A 23,302-nucleotide genomic window follows, 5' to 3' on the forward strand; every position below is an offset into this window, starting at 1 on the left:
TTGTCTTCACTGCAGGTCGTTCAAATACAGCTCACTTTACAAAAGACAGATGATTTGCAGACCGATTTGAATATTCAGGTTCCACGAAGTCGTAGAAACAAAGCATTTGTTTCTTCGAATAGAATCACCGTGGCACAGACGCACCAAAAGCTTTTCCAACATCTGGATGCAATGATCTGCCTTTGTCCAATCCACAGTTGCCAGGGCCACACAGATGTGCTGACATGGTTTTAGCCAATCTGCCATCTCACGTAGTGCTTCCTCTAACCTCCTCCTTGACTGAACCCTGCAGCCTCCAGCTCTCTTCAAACGCCGGCTTTTCCTCCTCTTACCTTGCTCTATAGTTTTGCATGCAGATCACAGCACCCTGCTGATTTGCGGTTTACATTTCCCAAACTGCCCGATGTGTAATTTGGTGTCGGGGACTGCAGTTGCTGTGTCATGGAAAATACAAGAGCACTGTCATCTTCACAAGTTTGTGAATCAGAGCAACCGCAGCCATGCAGTTTACAGTAAAAGACCATTTTTCTTGACTGCAGCCTGTGAACAACACATGATGCTGTTGTTGTTTTTCTGATTCAGATACCGTCATTGATGCTGTGCAGCCATTGATGTGGTATCGCTGCATTTCACTTCCCACATGTTAAGTGGAAATCTGACAGTGTGGCCATGACCCGGACATGTGTTTTTCCTGGGACTTTCCCTTGATTAACTCTCTGCAGGTGGTGTTGATCACTGCTCATTCTATAAACCCAGTTCTTCATCTATTTATTCCAAACAAACACTGCAGCTGATGCCAGAAACATGAAATGCATCACTTCCTGTGACAAAATGATTCATACGTGAGTTTGTTGTACTTAAAGAGCTATTAGGCATGCTTAAGAAATACAGTATATCTTATTCATTCGTCTTTCGCAGTCATTTTCTTCCCAGCATGCTTTGTGGGAAACCCCCATGAGCTCCACCTGTACGTCGAAACACAGACACGGTTGCATTGCTTGGAGTTTCAGCCCCAGTTTAGACTCTTCTAATTGTTTCTGAAAATCAAGTGCTGACAGTATTCTGGGAACTGACTCTTCCTCTGTGTATGGGGGAGGGCTACGCGTGCTGCCTCAGCACATTTCCAGCGGTTTACGAGGCTTTGTCGCTTACAGTAAGCTCTGACACATCAGTCACACGAACGAGTCATCTGCCGATCCACATCAAGCTGCATACAGTTGGAGTGATAACTAGCAGCAGCTTCAAGCCAACCCACAGTAAAAATCCACTGTGGGTTATTGCATTAGATTTAGATTAAACTTCATACAGACCGAATCGAAATCACTTTTCTATCTATTCTCTGGAAAGCAAACCGCACATTCGTCATCCTGGCTGCAGACGTCGTCCAACCCAGCAGACTAGATGAGAAATGCGATGATCAACTCTCCACGTGCTGCCGCACGTTTTCAGCTGGGAAAGTCAGCTATGCTAACCAGCTAAGCTAACTTGGTAGCGTTTGGCAGTAAGAAGGGTTTGGGATGGAAAATAGTGACGAAACAATTAGGGACAAATGATCAATGATGCCCGACAACAATAAACGTTGATGCGTGTAAATAAAGATGATTATTTGCCACCTGACTTAGAAGTCGGAGGCACAAACAAATACTACTTCCAAGAAAACGTCTCGCTGCACATGGCTTTCAAGATATCACTTTCGCAAGGATTATTTCATCGTCTGGCACACTTTGCAGCAGGTTAGCCCGAGGTACCGGGGCTGGAGAGAAACGCGACACTGGAGCGCCGTATCCCATCGATTGTATCGCCGCTCCTGACCGTTTTGCGCTGAGGTTGCTCCTTTTCTCTGCTTTTGATCATTTCCTCCAAGTTGACTCCAGCTCCATTATCTCTTCCAGAACAAGCGTCGGTGTCTTCCAACGGATAAAGTAGGTCAGGATATGAAGACAAAGAGGCAGACGAACAATGGTGGAGAAAAAGTAGGGAATCGTACATGAGAGGGGCAAAAGATGGATGATTTGAAAGCTGAGTTGTGATATGAAAAGTACCTCTCAAACCTCTTGAGAATCCACAGTGAAAGTAACGTTTTCGGGGTGAGCGGGTCATATTCAATGTAACTGTAGATAATGTACCGTGACGCCCCAAACAGCGCGCGTGTTGCTAAAGGAGCTGTATAGACGTCGTTAAAATAGACAACCAAAGCATCAAACCCTCCCATTTAGTCCTGGGTTTAATTTCCAGGGAAATCCCGAACCATTCCCCTCTGTGGAGAACAGCTACATCCACCAGCTGTGCATCATGAGGCCCATATACACCAACTGACTCAGACCCAAACTACACAGGAAACCCAACCTTAGCAGAACGTAGCGTCGGGGTTTATGAACCCTAGCAGCCCTTGGAGCACAGCTCCTCCTTGTCTCACATTTGCAGAACACAAAACAAGTGTAAAAACACCAGCATTTCCAATGTGCCACTGGGTAATAACTCACCAATTTATGAACCATAGCGTCTCAGGGCGACGTTTGAAAGGGAGGTTGTTGTTGTTTTTTGTTGGAACCTGTGAGAGACAGATGTGTCGCACAGGTTTACAATGTGCATGGCGCTCTTTCTTCAGATCCGGACAGGTAGGCGAGGGAAATGAAAGGGGTGCGTGGGCGACACTGAGCTGACCTTTCCGGCACCTGTGACGTCACCTGACACCTGATGCGGCGCGAAGGTCAAGGGAAACGGCAAACAGGGGGTCGGATGATCTGAAAAGAGTTTGCCGACAAAGTTTCGCGACTGGGGGAAGGGTGAGAGAGGAAGTGAAACTCGACACAGCAAAGAAATATCGAGGCTTTGATCAGTGTGGGTCAGTTTCAGTACTGACTGACGTTAGAGTTATCCCATCACGGGCCACGGAAACTCCACTTAAAGTGCAAAACCAAGAAGAAGAATAACAGGATGTAAACAAAGAGGCAAATTAAACCAAATAATCAAGGAAGTATACACGGCACTTTTCCAAGAAGATGACCAGGGTCAAAAGCATTAAATGAACTCCTCTTGGACTCTGGACAGTAAAAACAAAGACATGCAGATCTTCTAAGATCCTCAGATATATATTGGTATCTGCCAAAACACCAAGTGAATTATGAGCATTTTGTTACTATCCATGAGAGCTGACCACTTATCTCACTGGACACTGACCTCGCCGAGTCATAAAAAAAAAGGTCGGTCCGAGTGCGGCTCGCCCCGATCTGGACCTTTTTTACATTCATTGTGCAGATCATTGGAGAATACATTTGTTATGGACGAGACAGCATCGCACAAATATTTAAAGTTACAGTACTTTGGCAAAAGAGAGAAACCCTGAAAAGATATCTGTAGGGAATTATAAAAGCGTTCTGGTTTCACAAACAGGAACCCACCCTTAGCTTTGAAAGTCTTACATTTGGTTTAGTGCCGTGATAAGATTTCTGATATAAGCAAGGAGAGAGGAAAATGACACGTTAGGCTTCAGGGGGTTATGTATCCATCTCGTAGCTGCACATGGGAACAGTGAACAGTGGAACATGTATCTGAATAATCTCATTGCATTGTCTAAGGAGGTTATGTCGAACAAGTAGATTTTGATGGAGATCAGGATCTGGGATTCCCAGTGAAAGTAGCAGAGATGGAGACCAAACCCAAATCTGAACTCTAAGATTAGGGGTCAAAACTGTAACTGTTGTATGAATCATACAGTTTAACCTCAAAACCCTCCTCGTGTGGATGAACACTGTTGGAAACGTCAGTCTGAGTAAGGGCAGGAAGTGAGCATTAAGGGACCAGTAACACGCTGACTGCATATGTTGTCAGTCACAACCTCTCCATGGAAATGTGCTCCACAAAAGCTGAGAAAGAAATATATTCACCTTCAATCTCTGTCTTTTATGAGTTTGCTCAGTTTTGTTGACCCTCAATTGTTTTTCTTTAAACAAAACAAAACACTTTGCATGCGACATTTTCTTCTTTTTCTGCCAAGTTGTTCTGTCTCTCTTCGTGCTTGCAGTAATGGCACCAGTTTTATATACAAGAGGTCTGTAAACACTAAAACTACTTTTCTTCCCTCTCCTAAACCCAGCAGCATGATTTGGGAGCTCATTGGCTGCAATTCAAACGACCTCATCAGCGATTTTAAATTGAGTTTCCATACTATTCTCGGTTGAAGTGCTCGGAAGAAGTGATCTGCCTTCTTCTTCAGCAGAAACAACTAAACTAAGAATACACGCGCTGTCTTCGAGCCCGGGGATACTAAATGGCCCCTCTGCAGCGAGAGAGACTCGTTATTCAGTCGCCTTCAGGAGCATCGCCTCGTATCTGGCAGATCTGGAGGCATGCCAGCACCCGCCCTGTGAAATCAGCATCGCAGCGCACGGAGTTGACAAGTGCGCCTCCCCCTCCAAACGTTGTTTGACATACCCATCGTTGTAGGCTTCGCCTCTGGATGTTTCTTTTTTTTTAAAGGCGAGCTCAAAGCCACAGATTATACATTTTGCTCTCAACCCGTGCGGGTTAAATCACCTACAGAGGGAGCGACAGTTGGAATCAGGCTTTCCATCTCTCATTTGGAGACAATCGGCTCGCGCGTAAAACCCATCGTTGAAGGCAGAGATCCGTGGTGTCTGGATATTTTGTTCTCTTTTTTGAATTCATTTGCGACTGCAGGGTTGAGGGACAGCGCAGGGGAAGCAGCAGAGTGACTGTCTTTGTGGATTGCGAGCATTGGATGCGCTGTCATTTTGGGACTTGAGCGCGCAAGGCACCTGTGGATGCAACACCCCCCTCCTCCTTCGGACTCCAATCTTTTTTTGCAAAAAAGGGATTCAGCACAAGATATAGTTGATACTCGTTGCGGTTTCAATCAAACAGCCTGCAGTCCAGACAAGAAGCGCGCCATGCTGTTGAGCGTTTCCTTCCTCGTGGTCCCCCTGCTCAGCATTACCGGCTGCGGCTCGTCGTACGTGCCGTGCCAGCCGTGCGACCAGAAGGCCCAGTCCATGTGTCCGCCGGTGCCGGTGGGCTGTCACCTGGTGAAGGAGCCCGGCTGCGGCTGCTGCCTGACGTGCGCGCTCGAAGAGGGCCAGCCGTGCGGCGTGTACACCGGGCCGTGCACGCGCGGGCTTCGCTGCCTGCCCAAGAACGGCGAGGAGAAGCCGCTGCACGCACTCCTGCACGGCCGGGGCGTGTGCAGGAACGAGAAGTTGTATAAACTGATGCATACGTTGAAAGGTAGGCCTGTGGAGAGATGACTGATTCAGATCGCATACATGTTATCATCATTATAGTTCGTGTAAACCTTCTCTCCTCCTCCTCCTCCCCTCATTCCACTATGGCTTTAAAGTATATTCCAGCACTAAATGTGCAGTGCTCTACTTGGTTAACGTTGTGTCAGCTCTGCTGGTGTTTCTGTTGCATTTGCTCAAAGTGTGTCATCAACCGCTGCTCTAAAAGGCTCTGGTGCAAAGCAATAGCAAACAGCTGGATGGAGATGTTTCTCCTCTCTTGTTCATGCAGGAATTTTAATGAAGCCCTCAAGTGACACACAGAGTGGGCCAGTGATGCAATGGTGAATTTAAAAAAACGACCTCCAGACTGGTATCACCAATCCAATAAAACACTTTCACTATTCCCCTCCCTTTCACAACATATTTCTCCAATATGCATGAGTTTGCTTTTTGTTTTCGAGACAAAAGAAAAGGGGGTGAAGTGAGTTTGGGTGCCCTCCCCCCCGAACTCTTTTGGGAGCCAGCGAGGCTGATGGGAGTCAACTCACAGCCCTCTTCAAGACGGGTTGACACCTGTCATTACCGAGGCACACGACTCAAAAGACCCCGTGCGCCTTGACCCTGTGAACTCTGTCAACAATGCCGAGCTTCCATCAACCTGTCATCTTGGTTTGAATAGCCCTTGTGGGGCTGCGGGCCATAAATCAGTAGGTTTCGTGTGAGAGGCCCGTCGCCTCGGGGCCCCCAGCCGACATAAAACAAGGGAGAAGATTACAGGTGGTGCTCCGCGAGACTCCTTTTTGGCTCCTTTAAATGGCAGTTCAGGGACAGTCACTGTGTCTGCACTTTGTGGGAAATCAGATTTTGCCCTCTTCCCTTACTCAACAGTTTCTTTTTCCTTTTTGTCTTCTAGCTATTCTTTTGTCAGTTGCCCTGCACACCTCTACTTTTTCTACATCCACCACCTGTTTATTTTTTTTCCCACACCTAACCCACCTTTTTGTCTCTGTCTCTCTATTCTCTCCCACCACACTGCCTCTTCTCCTCTTTCCCTGCCTGGCTACTGTCCCTCTTCATCTTTTACACCCTATTCTTCTTCTTCCCCCCCCCCAGTTTCACCCGTTCTGTGTTAAGCTTTAGTTCGCTGCAGATTGGAGTTTTGGTTCAGGGTAAAGCTAGAAATAAATAACCTCACTGGCTGTGTTAAACTTCAGCCAAGGAGCTGCAGTTGTTCTTGCTAAGACAAGAAATGATGGAAACACTGAAATACTGTCATACAAATGATTCATTCAAATTTGTCTTGTTTCAGTCCATTCATATTGTTTTTATCATGACATTTTCTGTTAAATCTTTGGCTGCATTCACTCCAGCAGAGTAAGATCGTTCAGAGCCGCTCTTCATCTGAGAAATTGTAATAAAAAAAACTGCAAAAACTCCAATCTTCTATCAATCTCCCCTTCCCTTTTCCACCCTTTCCCACACTATCCGCTGCTCCCTCCCACCCCTCTTTGTTAGTCCCACCCTTCATCTCCCTCCCCCTCTCCCTCCCCTCCCTCCCCCTCTCCCTCCCCTCCCCTCCCTCTCTACATCTCGGCGCTGCAGGCATGCCCAGGCTGTGCAGTGATTCAGCAGAATGCAGGCTGAGCGTGGGTTACTGATCCCCCATCTGTCCGCCCGTCAGCCAGCTTCTCCATTAACTCCACATCTCCTGCTGGGCGCTTTCTCAACACATAAATTAAACGAAACCCATATGCACACGAATAAATACACACCACGTACACAAATTACATTTCATAGACAATGGAGAAGAGCGACAAATGTGTCTGCATACATACTGTGCATTCATAAAATGTGTCTCCAAAACCGTTACACGGTATGTTTTAACACATCCTTCAATTAATGCACCATATGCATGTGTGCATTTTGCACAATTATAATGCAAATGACACAAGTTGTCATTCAAACCTGGATGAAAGCTGACAAAAAAACCAGTAGTGCACCTTTTTGTGCAAGTGTGTGAGCCCAGAAGCTCAAGTTCTTCTTCTGCAACATTCTCGGGACAGATTTCATGTCAGTTTCCCACATGAAGCGAGGAAGAAAAAGTCCTTGTCAAGAGCAAAGAAAGGAAGGAATGAGTTCTCTGTCACTTCCACCTGCAGGGATACGGCTCGGCAGGATCCCCACGTCTCACAATGCGAACACGCAGAAAAGGGAGAGGAAGAACGATGCGATCAGTCAGCACAGGTCAGATTAGACAAACTCGAGGATTAGCAAGTGAGGACTTGATTGGGTTTACGCTTGCTGCTTATCTGCCTCAGCTTTCTCTGGAGGAAGAAAAAAAAAAAGAACCTTGTCAGCAGGAAACTGGAGGATGGGGGAAGCTCTTGCTTTTTCCAAGGACCTGTCATTATGTGGATGGATGACATCATCTTCATCATTGCTGGGGGGGGGGGGGTGGAGGGGCTCGGCAGGTTTTTTTACGTGGCGATGACCTTGTTTCACCGCCCAATTTAGTTTAGTAGGGAGGGGTTTAAAAGCAGAATTTGCAATCTGCCAAAATGAAACGGAAGTGCGTGACACAGCAGTGGAAATGGGCCAGCTGTGGCTTAGGACACATACAAGGCGAATGCTGTAGCTGCAACTGAAGGGGAATATCAGTTTAAAGGGCTTTTGGGAAAGAAAGCCACAGCCACTCACTCGTGTGAATGGAGGGTGGGCCGAGGGAGAGCGCTGAGGTCTGAGCGACTGTATGCAAAAAAGCATTGAAGCCCTGTTTTGGAGGACGAACATGCAGCTGGACTTCTGGTGCACATTCGTGTTCTTGCTTCAGGAGTTGCGTTTGTGTTCTGTCAAACCGTGCATCGGGTCATTGATGCAGTAAAGCTGCTGATTCTCCAAATTAAAGATGTCATGTCATTTAAACAAGAGCAGGATTGAGAGGGAGAGTTCTGAATGATCTTTCAGCTTCGCAAATGTTTTGCGACGGAGACGATGCAGTTAACTTGCTGTTTACAAGAAAAACACATAAGGACGTTTTTAATAAACCTCAAACATGCATCATAATGAGTCTTTGCCCTTTATCAGATGGAGAATCCCACGATGACGCAGTGCTACCCGTCCCAGAGCCCATGCAGCCCCAAACCAAGGCGCCTTTGTACGGAAGAGACCACATCGGCAGCCGGAAGGCCCATGCCATGAAGCAGGCCAAAGACCGCAAGAAGCAGCTGGCCCGGCTGGGACCCGCCAGCAACCTGAACTTCTCCCCGCTCAGCCTGGATAAACTGGAGCCTGAGTTCGTAAGTGAAGTAGGGATTATAAACTCAGCTCACAGGGTAATCATTGTAAAGAAACCAGCCATGATGCCCTGCAGGGCCTCTTTCACACACGCCAAAAAGGTGTGAACAAATGACTAAAGTCCTCATTAGTGGAGGTATTTGCCACCTCCTTACTTCTTTTATTTCATTGTGACCATGCAAACACTCACGTGTGTGTGTGTGTGTGTGTGTGTGTGTGTGTGTGTGTTCAGGGCCCCTGTGGGAGAAGACTAGATCATCTCATTCAGAGCATGAAGGACACTTCCAGGGTCTTGGCTCTCTCTCTGTACATCCCCAACTGTGACAAGAAGGGCTTCTTCAAGCGCAAACAGGTATGGAAAGGTATTTTCGGTTGCATCTGCTTCTTACTGCAACCACAGCAGCTTGGTTTACGAGACGATAATTTGATAGAGCAAAAGTACCGCAAGCGCCTCATCCCTTTTCTGCGAACTCTGTACTTGCAGTGCAAGCCGTCTCGTGGTCGCAGGAGGGGGATCTGCTGGTGCGTCGGACGGTTTGGCGTGAAAATCCCCGGCATCAACTACGCCGGAGGAGACCTGCAGTGCAAAGAACTCGACAGCAGCAGCAACAGCAACGAATGAGAGGGAAAGAGCGGCCTCTTCTTAAACCTGCCAATCAAGCTAGCACACTTAATGACTGCCAATCAGGAAAATATAGCACAGATTATTCGATATATGGTCAGGTGTGATGGACTGTGTTTTTTTTCTAGAGGGGAGCTGAACTGAAAAGCTCTCACATGTAGGTCTTATGTGGCTCCTGATCGTACTACGTTTGAGGTTAGCTAACACCTCACCTCTTTATATCCATAGATAATAGAGGACTATATATATATATATTTGTATGATATTGATTACTATGTTCATTGATTGTGTTCTGAGACAAGACATATTTTCCACGTGGCTAAACGATTAACACTTCTAATTTCTTTCCCGCCTACCAGCACTTATGCTCCAAACTCAAGAAGAAAACCGTAAAGATTCAGCTTTCAATTTTGGGAGAATCAAATGACAAATGAGCGACAGAATGCGTATGAATAATGTAAATGTTGACGATGATTATTCTCTACATCTCGCGTAGCGCTCATGAACTAACATACTGCATTGTGCTGTCAAAGGTGAGATATTTGACAGCCGGCCTCTTTTTTTCAAGTCCAGACAACTGCCTCCTCTGTTTTGTAAATGTGTGTGTGTGTGTGTGTGTGTGTGTGTGTGTGTGTGTGTGTGCATACTGTGTACTGTATGTGCCATGCCCTTATAGTTCTCAACTACAACAAGCTGTGGTTTAACTTCTCACGAGGTCAGCCTACCCCAGCTACTGTCCCATAAACGTGGTGCGTCTCCTTTCTTTGGCACGCAAATCGTATGCAAAGGCGCCGCGTTGTTGACGTTTCCACCTGAAGGGTCTTCGCTGCCACCACGCAGGCAAATTCGACTCGCTCATCGGGTGCCGTGTGTCCCGCAGAGAGCGAGCTCGCTGAGTTTCTATGGAAATTGAAGTGCTTTCTGCCCCACGCCACTTTGAATTCCCATTTGCATGTGGACTCCTTGTGTTGTGGACTGGTTGTTGGTTGCTGACAAAGATCGCTCAGTCAAGCCCTGGTGGGCAACATTGTTTGTTCTGTGATTCAGAATCTCTTAAAAAGATTCATGTGAACATTATGGTGAAATATTTAACAGGCGTGTCATTGATGTACTCGTTTTTTTTTGTAATGACAAATCACTATTTAAATAAAGTTCATGTACTCCCAAAAAAAAAAGGCAGAACTGCACTTTTGTTTGAGTCAGTTTTCTTCTTTTTTTTTGCGGCTGCGATCTCTCTGACACTCTGAAACTGCCATCGGAGACTTTTCTCATTGGGGGAGTTTCCAAAGGTGAGTTATGTTTTGAAAGACTCAACACACAGAGGCCAGCTCAGCATAGTTTTGCGCTAAATGTGATTCATTTTGACACAGTCATACCAAATAAGGAAGGTAAGGGAGTCCTTTTCTTTTAAACATACCGTACGTCTCTGGTCAGTTGCAACGTCTCAACAAGTATTGAATGGATCACCGTTACATTTTGTACAGACATTCATGCTCACCAGATGATGTACCCTTCTCACTTTAGTGATCCGGACTTTTCCTCCACCAGTACGAGGTCGACGTTCTCTGTTTTTGACAGAAATTGGATGAACTTTCGTGAAATTTGGTACAGATTATTCAGGATGACTCTTACCTTTCAAAACAACACTGCATCGAGTGTGTACAAATTAAGACACAGGCAGGCGCACATTGAATTTATTCCCATTTTAATAGCGTTATCTGTTAATGAGGCGTAACAAGCGAGGACAACGAAAACACACCGAAAACCAAATACGTCGAAGGCTTTTCACTTTTCAACACAAACGGAACAAAACACCGATAACAGAGCAACTCTGAGCAAAGTCACAATTAGTAAAGCAAAAGTCACCAACACTCCAGCGGACGTCTACTGGAAGTCTTATCTTTACTTCGACAAATAATCTGCAGTTGCATCCTACGCAGCACGCCGGATTCTATCGTTTCATCCTTTTCGGCGGCTCAGATTTCAAACGGCGTCAAATGAACTACAGACGCACACAAATAGAAAGATAATATATCGCTGACTCAGATGTTGTTTTTTGTTCCAAAGTACTTTACAGTTTTTTTTTTTGTTTTCTTTTCATGCCACTTTAAATCTGGTCCGTGTCAGGGAGCTCCAGCTCTCCGAGGTACTGGCTGCAGTTGGGGTCGCCCCTCACAATGGGGGCTGATGGGATCGGTCGGCCGGTGTGGGGGTTGACGCACCAGCACTCGCCCCTCTGCCCGTGCAGAGACATCTTGCACTGAAACACAACATGCTGTGTTTTATTTCTGCATGGTTTTTACGCTATTTTAGATGACGACACTGTGCATGTGTTGTGCAAAACTATGTGTAATATCAGTTTTAGGTCGCACGTGTTTCATTTAGATCCCTTTTCTTTTCTATATATGCAGATACACACACACACACACACACACACAGTATTTAAACACATATATGTGAAATAAGATGCTTTAATAAGACAAAAATAAAGCCGCATGTCACTGTTTAATTTGGTGGTTATGATGCTTTACCCACTTTTTCTCCTTTCAACGCATGTATAGTATCAAGTTTCTACACCTGCTCTGCTTACCACCCGGTTTCCCACAATGCCTGGAGTCACCTGTTTGAGATTATACTGCCCCCTCTTGTCACAGTTGGGGATGTGCAGGGCGTACAGGTCTTCCAGGGGACCTCGGTTATCTCTGAAGGGCATCTTGGATATCCTCTCCAGGATCTGGTCGAGCTCCTGCTGACACTGAGTCTTAAAAACAACAGCAAACAAAAGAAAATGTTCATGAATTCAGTTTAATCCACGCACACAGCAGAAATGCATTCATCAACACCAAGATGTGTTTGCGAGGCATCAGCACATTTTTGACATGCTACATAAAATCTCACATAAAAGGCACACACACACGTCATAAAGCTGAAGGGGCTTTCTGTAATGAGCAAATGAATCTTGTTTTCTTGCCAGTAATGAACAACAACTCTTGCCAGTGACCTCAGATTTACCTCACAATTCCACACAGCCAAATGCCTCGTTGAGACAGCTATACGTTTCTGGCTGAGCAATGATCTTGAACTGATTTTTTATAGCGGATGGAAAATACCACGATGCCGGTTAGAAATGCTCGGGGTTCACTCGCTCCGGATTACAGAGCCGGTCAGGTGCATTTAATATCTGCCTGGTTGGAAGAAACTGGAGGGGGAAAAAAAAAGCCTTTTCTTTGTGCCATGACATGAAAATGTTGTTAGGTGTTTACGTTATTCCCTCCTCAGGCTTTACAGTGAATTTAACGATCACTTATCAACAGGTTCAAGCATTAACTGCACTCTGAATGATCCTCAAATAAAACACTTTTCAATGCAGCAGCCAAATATCCACAGCTGCTGGACCAGAGGGAGGCGACACTGACCTCCTCTTTTCTCCCCTCAGCAGGCTGAGGAGGTAGTGCAGGGAAGTCTCTTCTGGAAAAGACTGCGCTACTCACACGTTCTTGTCTAGTAGAAGCTGACCGTCGTTATTATGCCATGGCTTACAGATTTACAGTATATTGTGCCAGGTTGTTCTGAAGTCATTACTTATTCTATAAGCTCCAGAATAACAACATTTGAACAGGTTCAAAAATGATTTTCCTGTGGAGCAGACACTCTGTTGTGCCTCACCTGTTTGGGCCGCGGGGGTTTCACTTCCTCCACCTTGTTGGTCTTCATCTTGGTCTTCATCTCCTGTCTGTGCTGGCGTACGGCGCTCTCTTTGGGTCCCAGCCAGGTGGTCTCTTTGCTGGGCTTCCGGATGGCCGGGATCTCGCTCACACCCTGTTCAGGCAGCGGCTCCACAGCCTCGCCTGTGGAGACATATAAATCCATCAAATCTTCATCTAAGTAGCCCAAATTTCTACTGCGTTGATACATTTAGTTGTTAAAAAAAGTCACATATTTCACACTTTACACTGCGTCTTAACTGTGTCCCCAAAAGAGTAGAAAATAAACTGGGCAGGACATGCGTCTGATGATCGGTTCTAATTCAAAGGTAGCCAGTTGATCGAGCTCACCTGCACCCTCCAGGATATAGAAGCCGAACTCTGCTCTTCGCTTTAGGATTGAAGTATAGTTCTCGTGTCTGTGACCATTTTCCCAACTGACACTTTCACTTCACATAATGTTGCGGGGGTGAAGTGTCCAAACCGCTGTTTAAAGTGCTCTGAAACGCATCAGCACAATCAATGAGTCACTACAATCCTTTCCTTTTCTCACAGAGCGAAGCAACCACATGCAGCTCCGTTAACGAGCTTGTGGTTCTCGGAAAAGTTGGCCTCTGTTGAACTTTTAGTCACAGTCAGGTTTCCATGGTTGCTTTTTTTCCTTACTGCTGTGATTTAATTGCATGAGCAGATGTTAAAAGTGGTGATAAATGAACAAAATCATCAGACATTTACACTTGTGTTTGGAAGACCTCTTGATGAGTTCGACCGAGATTTCTAGACCTGATCCTCGTCAGGCCTGGTCAGAATGATGAGGTTTCAACACATCTAATGCTTCAGTGGATCAAACTGAACTCAAGCGATCACCTCTGATCGCATGGTGCATCAGAATCATAAAAGAAAAGGTTTTTCTTTTGCAGGGGAAAACGACCAAAGTTGCTCAAAACTTTGGGTTCGTGAAAACCTCTCATCGCATGGCGAAATATATGAGCTGAGCAATAAACAACAAGGCCAGTTGTTTATGGAGTTAAATATATGGAAATAACACTTCATGAACAAGGCATTAGTCATGTAGCAAACTAAACCAACATCAAATGCATGTCCTGTTTATGTCACTGAAACTATGTCAAACAGCAGAGTCACATCCAGTGATTCCTCCAGTCTCCGTTTGACCGTCTCCTCTCTCCTTGGAGTCTTGTTACACATCAACCTAAAAAAAAAATATAAAAAAAAACCCTCTCTTCAAACAGATGGAGCACACAATGTGAGAAGCCATCAGGTTCAACAGAACATGTTGTTTCTGACAACAGAGCATACTTAGGGGTTGGGAGTGGAAAAGGAGCGTCACTCCAAACCAGCTGATTTTCGATGAAGAAAATGCCTCAGAAAGCAACACGGTCACATCTCAGCTCAGCTTAGCTCGTGAGAATATCTTTAAAATATGTCAGGAGAGTGTTTGTTTTCTCTGATTTTCATTTGCGCGTGGATTTCATCTCGGCAGGAATTCACTTGACGCCTGAAGGAAAGAAGGGAAATAAGCACAGACAGTAGAGAAGGCCAAATAGTGGGCCAGCGAGTGGATCGTTTGAGTTATGCAAGGGCCAAGCTGCAACGTGCAGACTTGTGGAAAGGGCGTTTGCGGGACAGAGAATGAAAGCGAGTGTGTGTTACTGCTGGTGGTGGTGGTGGTGGACTGGAGAGGCATTCTCTGCGCTCTGCAAGAGGTAAATTTGACATCCGCTTGTCGAATATGATTACAAAAGGCCTAAGAGAGAGCGGGAGAAAGGAAATTCCAAACGAAGCAATAACACGGTGCTGGCGCCTTTTGCCATCAGATAGATCTGGTGTTGTTGGACTTCAGTTCCCCTCATGACGCTCCATCGTGCTCTCTCCGGCTTTTCTTTGAAGGCTGGGTCTCTTTCCAAAAAGGGCAAAAGTCAACTGGAATCAGGTGTGTGCTCGCGTGTGTGTGTGGATAAACACACGACACACAAAATACTTGCGTGTTTTTGTTTTGCCGCATTACATAATCCCGACAGTATCCAAGTGCAACAGCATCACTGCGCCGAATACGACAATCTCCCACTCGAATGTACACGCACACAAACGCACCAACACAGAGGGTCAGGACCCCACTTTCAGGGGGCACTAGGCCTCCGCAGTCCAAGCCGTTCCACAGCGGTGGGCTTGGGATCAGCAGTATCAACAAAGCAGCCGTCCTACTGTCCAGTCCACTGCTTGAGTTAATCCTCACACAATGGCTCCAGAGGCTTTCTTTCTTTATCTGATCCATGTCGAATTGCCAGATGGCACGTAGGCCAGAGGTGTCATGTCTGATTGTCCAGATTCTGGTCAACTAAGCAAATGGCGGAACTTGGCCGCGGGGTGGAGAATGGACAGGTTGAAAAAGGACAGCCGTCAGCATTCTCGCTCCATCCTATTCCCATTGATATGAACTGAACCCTTGTTTTATTGTCAGACAAACTCATGGATGTGACGTGAGTTTGTAAGCATTTTGGGTAACCCTGTATTTCAACAGGCAAGAATAAATAAATCCAGACATCCAGGAACTTATCGAAGCTAACCTAAAATCACTGGTCGTCTAAAAGACAGCTGAGTCAGTTGCAAAAAAACTGAGCTGTCCCTTTAAATGTTGGAATGTAAAAAAAAAAGAAAAAGACGTCTTCTCTCTCAATATGTTTTTTAAGGCAGCTCTGAGGTGGGAAATAGGTCATGTGCCACTTGCAAAGTTGATGAAAGAAACGGCAAAGAGTAGCTGCAGCCCATCACCCACCGCACGGCCGAGTGGGACTGTTTTCCTCCAAACACAAACTCAGCAAAGTGCAGATATGTTTACCTCCCGGCCTTTCTGGCCCGCAACAGTCACCTGAAAGCAGGATTTGGACAGGCTCTGGCACGTACGTACACATCCCCAACTTTTTCCTTGAGTGCCATATTTTAGTGAAGCGTCTCAACAACTGTTGGAAGAGTTGCTATGCCCTTCCCCTCCAGTGTAAGTAGCATTTCAGACAAGGTTTGTATTGTCTCAAATCACCCTTGTCCAAACACGAGGGTGGGAAGGTCATTCTGGATCTCAATAGGCACGAGGAGATTCTTGGCACGACTAAACGTGAAGTCGACGCCTTTGGGGGGGGGGATGGCACAAACGCCCCTGTTTTTGGAGAAGCCTGGGATTATCTGGGAGCTATTTCAGTCCTGCGGGCTCCGTCTGGTTGCCCCCGCAGGTACACCGGAATGCCCCTTGTTAGCTAACAATGTGATTCCAGCGACCAGACGGAACAGGACTTTTCCTCTTTTCTTTCCACCTCCTTTTTCATCTTCATACATTTTTCAACAACATTCAAACGAAAGACTTCTCGACATGTAAAGCTGAATCTGGACAGGTTTGGGCAAAATGGGCATTTTGGGGAGTAATAACCGATTAACTGTATCCATTTTTTTCTAATCCGTGAGACATTCAAGCTGCCAGCCGAGGGCCGTGTTTGGACTTTGTTAATCAACTTGTTCCCTGTCGAGGTCACATATGGCATGATCCCAGTCATAACAACTGAAGGCCCATGCAGGCTGATTAAAGAAAGCTTTATTTGGGTCCAGGTTTCCTTGAGAACGGAATATCAAGTGATACTGTGCGTAAACAGAGAGGCTAGTGGGAAAGTTGTGGGTGTTTAGAATAGGGAGGCATTTCAGCTTAAATTGTAGGGAACGTGGAATATTGATGTTATCAGTAAAAGTCAGAAATTGAAAAACAAATACACTTAGTTATATTATTGAAATATTCCAATTTGATCCTCCTAGTTCCCCACATCACAAAGAAGTCCTGGTGATTTGAATCCATGAGATATCGTGATAACTCAAGATTTGAAGTTGCATGAACGTGTGCAAACATCTGGATTCAGAGTTAAACGTCTATATTCATCTGTTCTAAGATATGCACATTATTTGAGACGCTTCTTGCACAGAATTAAGCCAAAGCGTGACACGTTTTTTGGAATCTATTGTGTCAAATCCTCAGTGTAGTTGCGTGCAGTGTACACGTGCAGGCAATCACTCGTGCAGGCACACAAACACACAAACCAGACATGCTGAAGGCCCAAAGGGAGGTAATCAGAGCGCACAGGGTTTGCTTTTCTGCAATTTCATATGTTTTAATGTTTTCAATTCAGACGTTCTGATGGATCCACATGTCTACGTTTACCCATTCAATTCAAGCCTGGTTCAGGAGTGTCACAGAAACATCTGCATCTGCATCTTGCAGCCCCATAACACACTATTCACTGAGACACTTTCAAACACTTTACTTTTGATAAAGCAAACGTGAATGTCCGTCATAAGTGAATTTTGAAGTTCTTCAATATTTGGTATTATGTATTGTATGCAATATTACAAACTGTCATTTTGAAGAAATTGAATAAATACTTTAATGCAAATAACAGAAACAAAATTTGTATCTTCCCCAAATGTGTAATCTCTCCTGCATTTCCATCCTCTGACGGATTTCCGCCTCTCTCGCCGCCTTTTCGCTCTTGTGATCATTCGAGGGTCAAAGGAATATTAACTCTGACCTTTGACCTCTTTGGTTGTTTTTCGTGCTGATCCAGCAGTTTACAAGGATTACGCTGCTGCTGTCATTGCAAGTTGCGACGGATACGACCATCAGATCGATTCTTGAAACGCATTAAAAGCTGGAACTCTGTGAATGTCCCTTCGAACACTGATTTGAAACGTTACATAATCCTATTTCAGTGTAATACGTTTTACAATTTGTTATTTGTGTCCAAGACATTTACTTGGACGACAATAAGCAAGAGCAACAGGATGCCAGGATGTTGAGGCTTATAAACATCTAAATAAAGCAGCTGCAAAACTTCACCCTTTGATTCTTTGCCCAGGGTTTCAAATCCAGTCACGGCTCCCCCTGCTCAGCTAAACACAGCCACTTAATTATTGTCTTATAATCAGCCCTTTCTTCTGTCATTTACACATTCATTCCTGGAACAAAGGAGCTGTAGTGCGTCGCAGCCAGAAGTTTCCTCTCAATCTTCCAAGAGCTGAGCTTTCATTACTTCCTCTTTTTGTATCTGAGAAGAATTTATGACAGGAAATCAAGTCTGTGCAGTATCAAACTTGGCCAACTGGAAAGCAGGCGACTGACAGTGAGCATCTGTAACACCAACAGTGAGTTTATTCTGTTATATTTAAAACACAAAGTGGATGGGCAACTTATTTTGAAGCTGAAACAGAGGTTGAGGACCCAAGAAGAAGAAAGTCTGGTGCTTCCTGTTGATAAAAATCCCTGTCACACTCTTCCATTCTCTTTTATGTATTCAGCCTTTCTCGGCTTTTTGCACACATCTAACTAAATCTCCAACCTTTCAAACTGCGAGGCGGAGCGCATCCTGAGCCAAACCCGAGGAAGAGACATCAGTGACACCTAACAAATTGCTGTCTCGCGAGCAAGCCTTTACATGATGTTCGTGCACTTTGCCCTCGTGTTTTACTCTTATGCAACTCTGCAATTCACGCCTGTTTTATTGCGTGTGTGTTATTGTTTGAAGGGCGCTGTGTGCGGTTACATGAATGTAGAATTGAGTCATTTGTGGTTTTTAGATCACGAACGTGTCGCAAACATTTTTGCCCTTTTTTTCTCGGTGTGCTGGAGAGTCCTTACTGAGGTGCAGGGGTACTCTTCGGTAGTTTCTCTACAGAGTTCGCTGCCAAAACAAACACGTGTCAGTCTGGAGGTAAACTCTGACAAAGCAAGGATTTGGAAATGAGTAAAAATCACAGCGCAGCTGGCTCCGCTGCACACTCGTCGACTGTGTTTCTGCGGCTTCAAAATCAGCCAATTAATGAGGTTTACTTCTCTTTCTTCACTGCGACCTGTCCTCATTCAAACACAAGCCACATGAGCCTTGCTGGCTCCAGGCCTCGTGAAGCCTTATTGTGATCCTGCCTCATACATCCAGCTCGTTTTCCAGGTAGACAGCCCGGTTAATGCAGTCACTGTCAACACCACTTTATAGCTATTTCTGGTCAAAGCCTAAAGTCCACTTTTCCAATCAATGCTGCATTCCTCCTGCTGTCTCTCTCCACTCCTTTCTCTCCACTCCCCTGTGGAAATGTCAACATCAATACGATGATGTTCTCCGCAACGATCCCACCGAGTAATTTCTGGGAATCTTGCAGGCCACTACCTTGTTCTCTGTCACAGTGTTTTAAAGTGGGGAGACTGGAGCTTCCAGCTGTTTTGGAGCATAGCTGAGGTTAACTTGGGCTGGGTGACTGTTCCTTTTGTTTCTCTCTCCCCATGCACATTCACAACACCATAAACAAGTCAATGCAACACAGACTTTAACATGAGTGAATACCTCATGCAACAGGCAGAAGAACAGAGGTCCTGACTGCAGAAGAAGTTCAGAAATAGCACACCTCAAATACACATAAAGACCAACATCCTAATGCAACATAATGGATGCAACAAAGTGCTGATAGCACAAACTTCCAGGTTATTTCAAGTCTGTGGGTAAATCCTGATGGCAAAGGGCATAAAAAGGCTCTAAAGGGGCGCATAATTATCCAATTACTGTTTAAAGGGTGCACTGTAGACACTATAAATAGAATGTATGATATAACATGAACATAGCTCATCCACTTGTGCAAAATGGTGACACCGATTTGGGCTCAGCCTTCTCATGGCAATGCAAAATGTCTACACTATTCTTCAGGCTGCAGTCTAGACAGTGTCATTCAAAATGTACAGAATAAAAACAGCTTTCCAGGAAACAGACTGACCGCTGGTTTGCTCCCGCTGCTCCTGGCTCAAAGTGGCCGTCTCGGTGTCCACTTTGCGCAGGCATTGCCCCTGACCCTGCACCAGTTGCTCCAGGGGAAGCTCCGAGTCGGGCGTCGGGTAGCATCGCAGACCGGTGGTGCACCTCGGGGTGTACACGCCGCACATCTCGTCCTCTTGGCGGGCGCACACGGGGCAGCACCCGCAGCCGGGTTCGCGCACTATCTCTGCGCAAGTCTCGGTGAGCCTCGGGCACAGCGCCTGGCGCTCCGCGGTGCAGCCGGGGCAGCGGAACACCATCTCGGCCAGGGAGGCACCGGCAAAAGACGCGGAGAGGACCAGCAAGCTGCACGCGTACGACAGCATTGTTAAATGCATGAGGTCTTTTGTCATTATCATGGGGCGATAGAAGGCAATCCCAAGTGGAAGAAAGGGGGGAAGAAATGTGCATGCGAACAGGTGAAGCCGGGGGCTGGGAGGTCTGCTGGGTCCTACAAATTCCCAGGTTTGCTCTTGGGGCCACATGTGGGTGTTAATGTGGGAAGACAGAGGATTTGGTTCAAATGTCGTCCTTTGGCTCTGCTGAACGTTGGAGGTAAATTACACCAATGTGTGTCCCTTATCCTAAAGTTGGCTGGCCCAGAATGAATTACAAGTTGAAGTGAATTGGCTGAATTAAATGCATTTGATGTTCTGCGAATACAGCAGTCTGATTGGACTGAAATTACCTTTCAGTTTGATCCATACAATCTATGAGTTAGATCAGCTGCGAATGGCTTTTCACTTTCTGCAGCTGAAACATTTGAAAGTCTTCCTTTTGACGAAAAGATATCACTGCAAATATATACACAAAAGCTCACACACGTTTTCTATATATTAAATCAAAGCCTCGTTGTCATCTTCAAAGCCGACCCTGACCCCTGACCTCTTTGTGGTCAAGGGCAAAAGAACTACCTCGAGTCAATTATAAAACTGCTTTGCAGAACAGAATTCATAGAAATAGAAGTCAATGTGAAACTTGAGCTCGTGCTCCAGTGTCAAAAACAAGGCAGTAAATCATAGCTCCCTGGCTGGAAGACTGCATTGCCATACATACTGTGGAGTGTTTGTTTCAATCAGCGCAGTCTGCCCCGACTCCCAGAATGCATAAATAAATAAACAAACAAACAAAAGGACTATGTGCCGAGCATTCCTTACATGGAAAGACCTCCCCACCGTGGCAGACATGTCCATTGACACTCAATTAAAACTTGCCAGCTGCTACCAACTTATATGCCTGTGCACAGTAATGGTACTGTGCACGTACTCAGCAATGTTTCCTATCGATCGGTGAGGCCAAGCCTTGAGGTGTCGTGCTTACCCACCGAACAAGCTCCTATTAACCCTGTCCGGTGCGGTACACTAATCGGTGTTTATCCAAGGGCCCAGAAATAGAAGTGGCATGTGTAATCTTACTCCTCAGATTTAAATGTAGATGATTTTGTTTTGTGGGTGCCCCCTGATTTAACGCTATTTGGCCCTATTCACGATCGGCATCCTGGCTCACCTTGGGGGGGGCGTGAGGAGGGAGAAAGGGCACATTGGAAGCTGTCTTGTATCTCAGGGGTGTGAGTCAGGAGGATGCCCAGAGGGCTGTTTGCACATAGAACCTCATATGTCATTTTATGAAACCATGGGTGGAAAAGCAGCAGGATAGCCACTAGCTAATAGGCCTAAGAGGCCGCAGTATCTGCCCATGTGTGCAAAGTAATCCCCACCAAGGTCAGTTACTTAAATTCCTCCCCATGGAACTGTAAAAACAGCCTCTGGATAAACTCCACATTGATAGAGGAAGGTATGGCATCACTGATGTGCTGAGGGCACATACAGCAAGTATACAGAGAGCGGTTTATAAGCCAGAGAACAGCAAGTCCCCAAAACTCTGCCCGGCCTTTTAACCAAATCGCAACATTTTCCTTGATGTATGATTACAACTTGTTGTTGTCAAGTATTCATTACACAGCAGTAATGATGAGTTATAGCTGCCGACAAACACATTAATAGACACTTAAAAATGTCTTTGAATCTCTTTACAACTGAAGCGGGTTATACATTATCTATAAGTTACTCATAAATAATAAAAAGGAGTTGTTCAGATGAAGTCATACACAGCATTCATTTATAAATTATATGATGTAATTCGCCTACGCTAAGTGAATATCTAACTGGAAACATCTGTAAGTTTCACTCCTAGCTTTGATATTCTGCCTCGGCCACCTCTCTGAACAGGCCAAATGTTTGAATCCTAATCGAGTGGTGACATAAGCCGCTAACTCTGCGATTAAAGATGGTAATGCTGCGCTTCACCCGGCCTCATTTTGAGCTGCAGCCTCTCGGCAGGGCTTCTGGAAGACGGCTGCAACAATGGCTGCAGCCTGTTTGTAAGTAAGAATGCTGCAAAGACTGTCGTGTCCTGGAAACCTATTTCACTTGTGATGCAAAGCGTAAGCCAATAATTTCACATCTGTCTCTAAATCCTAAATGCATATTCCTAAAGCAAACACAAAAGTGTAGTATTAGTGTCATTTTGGCTCTATACTTGGTTCTTATCAACCCAAACAGGTCCCTAAAGACACCCCCATGTTCATTTTTCAGGCTTCGACAATGAATGAGTGCACTGTTCAGTGTTTGGCTTTGATTATACTTAATTAAGGCTCCCTTTGCTTGGACTACTGATTAGATAACTAGAGGCAATGAGTCGAGGGGTTGAAAAGTAATTTGTCATCGGATTAGTGTGCCTGCATGAAATGAAGTCAAACGTACAGCATCGAAACAGCTGGATTATGTGTTTATATCCTCAACTAAAATGTTGTAAAAGCTTTTTATTTGAACGCAATAGGCCTACTGCAAGAGGTCATGTGGGTAAGAAAATTGTCAAACTAGCTTCATGCACTTAACCACCTGGTGCAATGTGCAACATCTCACTGAATATAAATGTTTACCAAATTGCAGTACATAAATCCTTACATGGAAATGTTCACATCACAAGTCCCAAATGGAAAAATGCTCGTGTGTGCGTGTGTTTTTTGTATGTGTGTGTGCCCAAGTGTAAGTGTGTTTGTTTGCCGCCTAGCAACAAGTGATGCATGTTCAAATTAGGAAAGTTCTGGCTTTATTTGCTCATGCAAATCTTTGTTGAAGTGTCTGTTATGGTGCCACAGCGTTACGTATCCCCTAACGAAGCACTAATGTGTTGAGTTAATGTGTGGGTTTACGGTCCAGAAGTTGAAGCTCTCAGCCTGGTTGTGAAGTCTGGGATCCTTGCTAAAGTGCGTCACCTAGTGGCCACCTGCAGTAATTAAGCAAGAGCAACTCACTGAAAAAGCAGCACAGAAATCGACTCATTTAGTGTTATTTGGAGATTAAGCTAATGCATTCGGTTGGATTTGAATGTGAATATTATAGTTGTAACATTACAACATTTGTCAAGCAGTTTTGTTGAGTCAGGGGAGGGGGGGGGGGCACTGATGTCTTCTTTTTGAGTTTACATAGACTAGTTTCATCTCTTTGTGAATTTAAAGCAGTAGGTTATAAAGGTCTAATTAGAGGCAACAACAAACACTGTCATTTTTTGTGTGTATTTGACAGTTGA

The 23,302-nt window shown here is 45.3% G+C and overlaps 2 protein-coding genes across 2 annotated transcripts; one reads left to right on the forward strand and one right to left on the reverse strand.

The window, feature by feature from the left end:
• The first annotated feature begins 4,467 nt into the window (after positions 1–4,467).
• On the forward strand, positions 4,468–10,317 carry igfbp5a (insulin-like growth factor binding protein 5a). Its single transcript, XM_079296777.1, has 4 exons — positions 4,468–5,244; positions 8,325–8,536; positions 8,767–8,886; positions 9,019–10,317. The coding sequence occupies exons 1-4, from the start codon at positions 4,785–4,787 to the stop codon at positions 9,154–9,156; spliced, it is 930 nt and encodes a 309-aa protein (XP_079152903.1). The 5' UTR covers positions 4,468–4,784; the 3' UTR covers positions 9,157–10,317.
• A 577-nt stretch (positions 10,318–10,894) lies between these two features.
• Positions 10,895–20,070, reverse strand: igfbp2a (insulin-like growth factor binding protein 2a; the record flags this gene model as incomplete). Its single annotated transcript, XM_079296235.1, has 4 exons — positions 10,895–11,416; positions 11,777–11,917; positions 12,823–13,004; positions 19,674–20,070. 4 exons carry the CDS (start codon positions 20,068–20,070, stop codon positions 11,264–11,266), a joined length of 873 nt encoding a protein of 290 aa, XP_079152361.1. The 3' UTR covers positions 10,895–11,263.
• Between the last annotated feature and the right edge of the window lie 3,232 nt (positions 20,071–23,302).

The sequence above is a fragment of the Melanostigma gelatinosum genome, assembly GCF_949748355.1.
Source record: "Melanostigma gelatinosum genome assembly, chromosome: 24".
In the NCBI taxonomy this organism is placed as follows: domain Eukaryota; kingdom Metazoa; phylum Chordata; class Actinopteri; order Perciformes; family Zoarcidae; genus Melanostigma; species Melanostigma gelatinosum.